The 10,126-nt window shown below is 46.3% G+C and overlaps 1 protein-coding gene across 1 annotated transcript; it reads right to left on the reverse strand.

Annotated features, from left to right (window-relative positions):
* Positions 1–1,097: 1,097 nt before the first annotated feature.
* On the reverse strand, positions 1,098–6,032 carry IER3IP1 (immediate early response 3 interacting protein 1). The gene is made up of 3 exons (XM_033164068.1): positions 5,862–6,032; positions 2,182–2,283; positions 1,098–1,286 (listed from the first exon to the last, which is right to left on the reverse strand). The coding sequence occupies exons 1-3, from the start codon at positions 5,950–5,952 to the stop codon at positions 1,231–1,233; spliced, it is 249 nt and encodes an 82-aa protein (XP_033019959.1). The 5' UTR covers positions 5,953–6,032; the 3' UTR covers positions 1,098–1,230.
* Between the last annotated feature and the right edge of the window lie 4,094 nt (positions 6,033–10,126).

Raw genomic sequence — 10,126 nt, forward strand, 5'->3', positions numbered from 1 at the left:
AACAATGAATGGGCAGGTCCCCTATTAGCGTAAATACCAATTGTCAGTTGGGTTTTAAGGTCACAAGGGTTATTTTTGTATAAACATGCAGAAGATTGCTAAAAAGCACTCAGATGATAAAAAGAAGAAATTGTTTCATTTTGCTCACCAGTTTCCCTTGCTTGCCTGCCTCCCACCCTCCAATATAGATGATCTGACCACAGTCCCATTTTCTCTTGGATTATCTTCCAATTAAAAGAGAGACAAACAAAATCCTGATTCAGAGTCTTAAATATGTGGATCAGGAAAATAGTGCATTTTACTGGGCACATTTCTATGGTATGAATTTTATGTAATATCTGCTTTGAACAGATTTTGATCTCAAACACCCACTGAAGAGGATTTCTGTTTACATTTCTTTTTCTAAAAAAGGACGTGCAGCCACATTTTTTCAAAAAAAGATTCTTTTCCCCAATATTTAAAAATTCTTTCAGCAAAACAGATTACACGCAGTATCCACAATTATTTACAATGAAAATCTTGGGAAAGGATAAAGATTCACTGTAAAACATACTAATAAACTGTACTTGCCAAATAAAGTTTTACATGTTTGCATTTCTAGGTCTTATTCTTCTAAGTTTGGCTATACAGCAGTTGCAACATGTCACCAGATTTCGAACTGTTAAGCTTAAAATGTCACTGCTGTGTAAAGATATAAATCATATACTACTGATCAACTATCAAAGTCTATTTAAAAACCTCTAATATGTGCCAACAACAATATTTCCATTTCTGTGACATTCATATAGTCCATGGGCCGTATTTGAACTAGTGGTCTGGAAAGTCTACATCATTCAGTTCTTCAGAAACTGAATGAAAGATCAACTTAAAACACAAACACATCTCAAGTACACTGTTGGAAAAATAAGCCCTGAGCAACAGAGGAGTTAAGAAACAGAATCTTTAAGTACTTACTACAATATGTTACAATGCATACTGTAAACATTTGATACTATTAAATGAAAAAAATCTGTTTCTGGTTCAGGATACGTACAGCACAATTGCAGTTATTCCAATCCTCTGGTGTTATGAAGTGGGCTGAATATTAAGGAATACAATAAATAGAAATGGTGTCTTTATTGAAACAGATGTGTTGCTTCCAAAGCAAAGCCAAATTGAATCCTAATGAATAAACTGGTCTGCAGTCTGTATGTTAGAGATACTGGGCAGGTTGATTTGAAGACACCAACTTCAACCAAACAATAAGAGCAGCACAATTGTAACGGTGTTCACTCCAATTAATGGCACTGCAAAGAAAAACAGGAAGAGTATTACAGTTTCTCAACTAACGACAGATATAATATTGCGTTAAGCGGAGAATAAACTACAAGGACATTCAAGATCATTTTCTGCATGCAAGCTTATAGTACAATAATTTCAGCAATGCATTTTATAAAGCAGGGGTGGAAACCTTTTTGGCTCCACAGGCCAGATCCAGAACCTCTCAGGCCAAATTTGCTTAAAGGAAAAAACACTTTAATTTGGGATGCCCCTCAAAAAGGTGTGGTAGTGAAGGCAGGGGGTTGTGGTCAGAGAGTCTCACATACTTCAGGGAAACTACAGCACTGAGTGGATGGGTTAGGGGAGGCAGAATCAGAAAGAAGCAATAATGCTCATAAGATTGACAGGACACAGGGACAGCAGAGCACAGAGACATTGGTGTTGCCACCACATAAGTTTCACATTGTTATAACTTATAAGGCTAGTGAATAAGTTAACAGCCTGATTCTATTAGACTGCTAGGCAGGATTAAATGCGAAGGTCTTTATCCTGATTAGTGAACATCATTTGTCCTGATGTTGCACCAGTGCAACCAAACAGGAAGATGCCCAGATACAGCAACTCGGGACAATTTACCGTATTTTCCGGCGTATAAGACGACCCCAACTTTTCCAGTTAAAATATAGAGTTTGAGATATACTCGACTGCAGATTCTCCACCCGGCATATAAGACGACCCCCCCGACTTTTGAGAAGATTTTCCTGGATTAAAAAGTAGTCTTGTACACCAGAATATACAGTAAATTAGCCATCAGTGTGTAAAAGCCACAGTAATACTAGATATCTGGGGTACGGAACGCAGTAAAACAAATCCACTCACAACAATATATTGCTAAAAATAGCATTATTTTGTCCACCTTACCTCTCATAACTGTTCGTACAGATCGAATAAGGTTCATTAACTGTCCTTTAATTCCTGGCTCTTCTCCAAATCCTCCAATTCCCTGGTCTGTTCCCCAGCCAACTATAATTCAGAAATTTTATTTTTGTTAAGTAAACACACAAATACATAATCTAAATTATCAGTCATATCAACCAAAAATGTATTTTACAAATGCAAGCATTTCAAGCACAAATACTAATAGCAGGCTTCTAACCTTTGTTTCAATGCCAGAAAGCCCATTTGAAATTATAATTCAAACTGGATACATATTCTAGCAGGCATTTTAACTGCAGTTTGATTTTATAGCATTGATCGATTTTTACTTTTTTGTATTGTATTTCTTGTATACCGCTTTAGAGACTATTGTAGTTAAGTGGTGTTTAAATAAATAAATGAAATAAATTTAATGCATCAAGAGAGAAGCAAAACCACCATAGACCAGAATTTCAGAAAACTATGATTGATTAGAACCAATGATCCCAGCTAAAATATATAATGCAAAACCTTCAAAGCACTTCAGTTTTGTGTACTGCCTCCACAATGATTTGCTCAGACTTTGCCCAATTTTGTTCCAATGCCTCTCCTTACTGCTTCACTGCCACAATTAAGGAGATTACAAGGACCACTAATCTAAACCAGCACTCACAATTAGATTTCATCTGAGCAACCACAACCCCACATAAAGATGATCTGAAACTAGAATGAGCAAGTTGACAAGCAATTCAAACAATTGTAAGGCATGGAGGGAAATAGCCAAAAAGATCTTGTTAAGGAGAGGGTAATCAAAGTTGTAATTAAACTTTATGTGAAAAGTTTTGTATCATTCCACTTCAGACACCTTTATCATTAACTAAAAAAAGCTCCAGCCTACACTGGCTCATTTGGTACAGATGGCATTTCATACCCCCCCTTTAAAAAAACAAAAACAAAAAACCACTACCACTACTTTTCTGCATTACTTTTACATTAACCTTTGAGACTGGGAGGCTAGAACCATTTCTTGGCAACTACAGTACTGTATAGTGTGAGGTGAACTATAGTAGCAGCTCTACTATCAAGTTGTTTACTGAGAGCAACTGTGTTGCACCCAGGGCGGGGGTCGGCAACCTGCAGCTCCGGAGCCGCATGCGGCTCTCTGACACCCTTGCAGCGGCTCTGGCCTGCCTGAGCTGCGCCCGCCGTGCCGCGCCGTGCTTGTTGCCCGCCTGCCCGGGGGGCGGAGGAGCCGCGGGAGGAGGAGCGGCACAATGGCCCCGTCGGCGCTCCGGGCCAGGAAGCAAGAGCGTGAAGTTGATCAACTGGAGTTGTGACTTCTTGCGGATGGTTCGAGTCCTGGGTGGTTTCCTTCCTCCTCTGTTCCCGCCCCCCTCCTCAAGCCCCATCACTGCCCCCTCTGTGGATCTTTCCCTTGCTGGATCGTTTTTGATCTGGCAAGCGGAGACCGGATCTCTCTCAATTAGCCGCACCGGGCCCCCCCCCTTCCCTGAACACGCACGCTGCCACTCGCACGTTGATCGGAAGCGGAGTTGGAGATTTCTCTTTCCCCACCTCCCCTTTGGGAAAGATGCGCAGGACCTTGACGCTACCCCCTTCTCTTTCAGGGGGTGCATCTCTGGGGGCTTGAATCGTAGAATAAAACATAGTTTATCCAAAGATCTCTCCCCATCCCTATTTTTATGGAGTCTTTTTTCGGCTTCCCTTCCCAGCATTGCCTGAGAGGGCTGCCCTGGAATATTGCAACTTTCCCCCCTCCTCTCTCCAACGTGAATTTTAGAGGAAGTTAAAAAGGGGTTGTTTTTTAATCACACGTTTACCGACAGTGGGGGTAGGTGGGGGGTTGGCAGCGCCTCCTTCGCTCCCAGATGTCCCCGATGGGTGAGTGAGAGCGAGACCTCCTTTTCCTGGCGCCCGGCGTGGTGCACTCCTTCTTCTTTCTTTTCCTTCATCACCCTCTCCTCCTCAGCGTGCCCAGCTGGCCGGCTCAGCTTCTGCTCTGCCCTGCCGCTGCGGCGGATCAGTTCAAAGTTTGCCCCTTTCGTCTATGATTGCTTTGGGGTGGTGTGTGTGTGTGTGTGTGCCAAAGCTTCTTCGGTGCGTATCGGAGACTTTGGCAATCGTGGGAAATTTCCATTTAAAGTGGTGTGTGCGTGCGTGCGTATCTCGGTATGTGGCGGCCTGCCTTTTAATGCCTTTGGTATTGCTAATGCAGGGGGGGAGTAGAGAGGGGCCCCATTTTTACCTGTGCCTGTGAAAACCGGGTGAGTTGCTGAATTTGGGGAAGGGGGTGGCGAAGCCAGCAAAGAGGCCTGTCGCTGTGTGCATGGATCATCAGCAGGAAGTGGGGGCTTGTGAAAAAGCCCCGAATCCAAGAGAAAGTTTTCTTTTCGATGCCAGGCTTGTCAGTTTCTCCAGCAGGCAGAGGAGGAGGGCATAGCAACATGTCTCTTGTTCCAAAGTTGTTTTGTAGGGTTTTTTGGGTGGTGATGGGAAGCTCCCAAGGTTTACAGAAGTACAGAAAAAGGGGGGGTGTAAATAGTGTTTTAAATGTCGCAATGGTTTTGCTCCCAGTTTTTTTTTCCCTTCGGAAACGGATCCAAGTGGCTCTTTTTGTCTTAAAGGTTGCAGACCCCTGACCCAGGGCAATACTGACAACCCACGTCTGCTGCTACAACACAGACAGCTGCACCTATTCTGGTGCCAAAGCATAATACAGTCTGGCTAGAGCAAGGTTTCCCAAACTTGGGTCTTCAGCTGTTTTTGGACTACAATTCCCATCACCCCTGACCACTGGGCCAGCTAGCTAGCAATGATCAGAGCTGTAGTCCAAAATCAGCTGGCAACCTAAGTTTGGAAAACACTGGGATAGGGAGGGGAGATTTCCTCCCCAATGACTCTGTTATGCTATTTATGATACATACAAACAAAAGCCTTACACAAATAGTTGAATATATATATATATATATATATACACACACCAGTCAGGCTGGCAACATTTGAACAACAAGTATTATTTACAAACTCATGCAGACAGCATGAAGTCCCCACACATGGATGCTTTAGCTGAGATTTCTGCATTGCAGGAGGCTGCAAGAGATGACCCTTGGGATCCCTTCCAACTTTGCAATTCTACGAATCGTAGAGCTGGAAGGAACCCCCGAGGGTCATCTAGTCCAACCCCCTGCAATGCAGGAAACTCAACATGCGCCCTCCCTCGATCCACTTTGAAAAAGAAAAAGAGTTCCTGCTCAGCTTTACAGACGCGCTATTAGTCTCTTTTATTGCTGCCCCACTAGGAGAATAATAGTAGTAGTAATCCTATTCGCAGGTTTGTCTGTCTTTGGGGCATTTGGCCGGGCCCCGTGAAGCCAGAATGATGGGTGGGAGGGCTCATTGCCCTGATCCACCATGCCTCCCGGGTCCTAGCCCTGCGCTCTAACCACTACCCCACACTGCCTCTCCCTACGAATGACTCGGCGCTGATCCTTATAATTAACGTTATGGCGACGTATTAAGGATGCCACGTGGCCCCAGAAGCCCCACCTTCGGCCCAGGCCCTCCGCCTTCCTCCCCACAAACTGAGGATGAGGATGAGGCTAGGACCCCCTCACCCTCACCCCCACCCCCCTTACGAAGCCGGCCCCGAAGCCTGACCGACTCACTCCTGCGGAGGAAGCGCTCCTCATGCAGCACCGCGATGGCGTTGACGAAGAGCAGCGCGGCCTGCAGCAGCGAGTATAGAGTGAACGCCATCGCTGCCGCCGACGCGGCCGGCGAAGCTCCTTCCTTCCTTCTTTCCTTCTTTTACCTCAGGACGGGGAGGAGATGCAGCAGCAGCGCGAGCGCCGCCGTCCACGCGCATGCGCGAAGACGTGGCGCTGGACGTAAAAAGAACCCTGAGCGAGCCGACAGAACTACAACTCCCGTCGTCCCGCTCTCATTGGCCCAATGCTCTCATTGGGTTGATGGGAGGCGGAGTCCCACCGCCAGTAAAGACGGAGTCCAAACCGCCCTGAGGTGACGTCAGAAGAGGCGCGGTCTCGTGTTTAGGTTGCTCCTCGCGGAGGAGTCGAAGGGAAGGGCTGGGTTTTATTTTCCCGCCTTTTCCTCGCCCTGAGGGGGCGGGGCCAGGAAAGGCGAGGAGGTTCCTATAAGGCGGCTGGCGCGGAGGGAGTCGTCGCCTGAGGACCCGGGGAGCGCGTTCACACGTGCACACGCGTCCGTTGAGGGGACTGGCGGTTAACGTTAATAAGCCGCCTCGCGCTTGACGTGAGGCGGGGCGTGGATATGTTAAGCCTACGAATAAAGGCTATCACTATTTCATTACAGTACTTATAAAATGAGTTAGAGGATCATAGGGCACTTTTACAGTTACAAAAACACAAAAATGCATAACAAGCAAAACAATAACAAATACACATTTAAATAAATTAATACTCCTTCACAAGTGCTGGGCCATGTCTTGTAACATCGCCTTCATTCGCTTTTGTTGCTAGGTGGTTTTTTTTTTTGGTACTCTTATATTAGATTTATGTGGAAATGGCTTAATTGGCTGTGTACTTTTGATGTTTTATTTATTGCTTACGATTGCTGTTAACATTTGTAATTATGTATTTAATTTTAAGGTCGTAAACGTTAAAAACTCGGGTCCCCTCAGTCCCAGTTCAGCCACGAGTGAACCATACTGTAACTCTCATCTCACATGCTTTTGGGGGTTTTCTGAGATGAGAGATAACAGTGTGGTTCACTGGTGGTTGAACTAGGACCCGAGTTTTAATCCTAGTCAGCTTTTTTATATGACCGGTTGATTGTGCATTCATCCTGATCTGTTTGTGGTGAGGTTAGATGATGTTTGTCAAAGCAAGTGTTACCCCCACACTTTCCATTTTCCTGTCACTTTCCTAATTGTCTGATACTGTATTTCAGAGAACTAGGCTTGTTGCACAAGAACTCCAGGTCAGCTTTAATTGTTGCAACTTGAATTTGCTGGCATGTGATTGAATCCCACTCAAAAAGAGCAACGGTCTTGGAAGCACCCGCAGTGAACTTTGGCCAGCAGTACTGGTATCAGGCTAATTTATATCACAAGATAATTGTGAAGATAAACGGGGGGTGGGGAGAACCATATCTTCTTCTTTGGTGATCACTTGTAGCCGGGCAAGATTGTCTTCCATGAACACGGTCTTAACAGTGAGTCTGTAAGTGACTGTGGAGGCCAATTCTGGATCCACACGTCTTTCCACAGTGGGAACATAGGTTTCCAGGCAGGAGTTGATCACTGTAAGGGTTTGCCAAGCGTCCCTTCCTCTTAGCACGTTTCTTCCTTTTGTCCTGAGTTCAAGCCCATGACACCTTTGGTAAAGGCTGTTCTCCAATTGGAGCACTCACAGGTCAGTGTATCCCAGTTGTCGGTGTTTACACTGCATTTTTTTTAGATTTGCCTTGAGAGAGTCTTTAAATCTCTTTTGTTGACCACCAGTATTACGCTTTCCATTTTTAAGTTTGGATAGAGTAGTTGCTTTGGAAGATGATAATCAGGCATCCGCACAACATGACCAGTCCAACGAAGTTCATGCTGAAGGATCATCGCATTGACACTCGTGATCTTTGCTTCTTCCAGTACACTGGCATTAGTCTTCCCAAGTGATGTGTAAAATTTGTCAGAGACACCACTGATGGAATCTTTTGAGGAGTTGGAGATGGCATTTATAAGTGGTCCATGTTTGTCCGGAGACAGTTTTTCTGGGTCATGTGTACAGCAAGACTAAACCGTTTCTGGTGCAGTGTGCCAGAGCGCATGGAAACGCCGTTTACGTTCCCGCCACAGGTAGCATACAGTCAGGTTGGACACCTTGGAGGAAATGTGAAATTAAACTACCTATCAGTTCCTTCAGATTTCTCAGTTTCTAGCATTATGAGCCAGAGCATATTTCCCTCCATTAAGCAATTCATAATTTTATAAATGTTTTCAGTGTCTTACCTTAGTCATTGGGTTGTTTGTTTGTTTGTCCAAGCCCAAGCTTGGACATAGCTATAAGCCAAATGATGGTTTAGCTCCAGAGAAGAGATGTAACCACAGTTTTACACTCACACATGGTGTGATCCAGGTCATAGAGAAGGGACTCTAATTCTTGGATCATTTTGGTTGGTTTTCTACCAACCAAATAAAGGTAGATTTCTACCTTTATTTTCATGGCTCTCTACACACAGGTGAGATTTCCAAAGCATGGAGAACATGTCCTTTCAGTATTGATTGTTATTTTGAAAGTGTAAGGCCGGTGAGCACATTTTACTATGTACTTAAACTTGAAAGAAAAATTGCAACCTAATTAATGTGCATGCATTCATTCCTTAATGACTGTGCAAGTTGGGGTTTTTTTAAAAAAACAAACAAACCAACCAACACACACACATTCACTTTAAGTAGCTAGCATTACTATTATAGCTTTGTAGCTGGTTAATTTCCCTATTGTCTTTCTTAATATTTTTCATTTTTAGGGACGCGGGTGGTGCTGTGGTCTGAACCACTGAGCCTCTTGGGCTTGCCGATCAGAAGGTTGGCGGTTCGAATCTGCACAACGGGGTAAGCTCCTGTTGCTCTGTCCCAGCTCCTGCCAACCTAGCAGTTCGAAAGCACACCAGTGCAAGTAGATAAATAGGTACCGCTCTGGCGGGAAGGCAAACGGCATTTCCGTGCACTGCTCTGGTTCACCAGAAGCGGCTTAGTCATGCTGGCCACATGACCCGGAAAAGCTGTCTCCGGACAAACACGGAAGCTAGATGAGTGCAGAGCCGTCTCATCCATTGGGGCTGGTGGCGCGCTGCGCCAGGGCGCAATGGCCTGGAGGGCGCCTCCGTCCTCCAGCCCCGCTGGCAGCGCCTGCCGGCAGCGCCCTCTGACTCCCGGCAAGGGAGCTGGCCGGCCACGCCACGCCCTCTGGCTGCCCAGCAGAGCACAGGAGCACAGCTCTGCGCGCCCTTCCAGCGCTTCCGGGATGGGAGGCGAGGGCGGCCGGATGGCGCGGCGCAGCCGGGCGGCGCGGCTGGGCAGCTTGTGCCCCATCGGGTGGGCGGCCGGCTGCGCGCGGAGCACGAGCTGCCCGGCTGCGCGCGGGAGCGCGAGCCGGCCGCCCACCCGATGGGGCACAAGCTGCCCAGCCGCGCCGCCCGGCTGCGCCGCGCCATCCGGATGCGCGCGGGAGCGCGAGCCGGCCGCCCTCGCCTCCCGTCCCGGAAGCGCTGGAAGGGCGCGCAGAGCCCCGCGCCGCTCCAGCGCCACGCCCCTCATCCCCCGCTCGCCCACCCCCCTCCCAAGGGGCGGCAAGCGCGGGAGGGAGGCGGCGGAGAGGCGGCATGGCGGGGGCGCCGGAGGGATAGCCGCGCCAGGGCGGCAGATCCCCTTAAGACGGCTCTGGATGAGTGCCACACCCCATAGTCACCTTTGACTGGACTTAACTGTCCAGGGGTCCTTTACCTTTATCTTTACTATTACAGCTTTGTAGCTGGTTAATTTCACCATTGTCTCTCTTAATACTTTTCATTTTGCTGCTGATGTAAATAGAGTTTGAAATAGTAATTAAAAAACTCATCAGGTTCTAATTGTTATTTACCTAAAATGCAGGTGTCAAGATTAATAATTGATTCCAAGCTAAAACAATTAGGTTTTGTGTTATATCAACTGTGTGTGGCCCCTGGGCACTACTGTAATACATATAACAAACCAAATAATAACTGGAGCTCAGGGATACTATACAGCTAGTGATGCATAAATAGACAATTTTTCCCCACTTATATTTTCCATTTTGATTGGTGGCAGGCTTCTGATTTGCATCATCGCTGTGATTTTATTTCGCAGTAATCATACAGTATATGAACGCCTTAATTCTGAATGGTTGACAGGTTTTATTACCCAATCAGAGCACAATGC

The sequence above is a fragment of the Lacerta agilis genome, chromosome 11 (assembly GCF_009819535.1).
Source record: "Lacerta agilis isolate rLacAgi1 chromosome 11, rLacAgi1.pri, whole genome shotgun sequence".
In the NCBI taxonomy this organism is placed as follows: Eukaryota; Metazoa; Chordata; class Lepidosauria; order Squamata; family Lacertidae; genus Lacerta; species Lacerta agilis.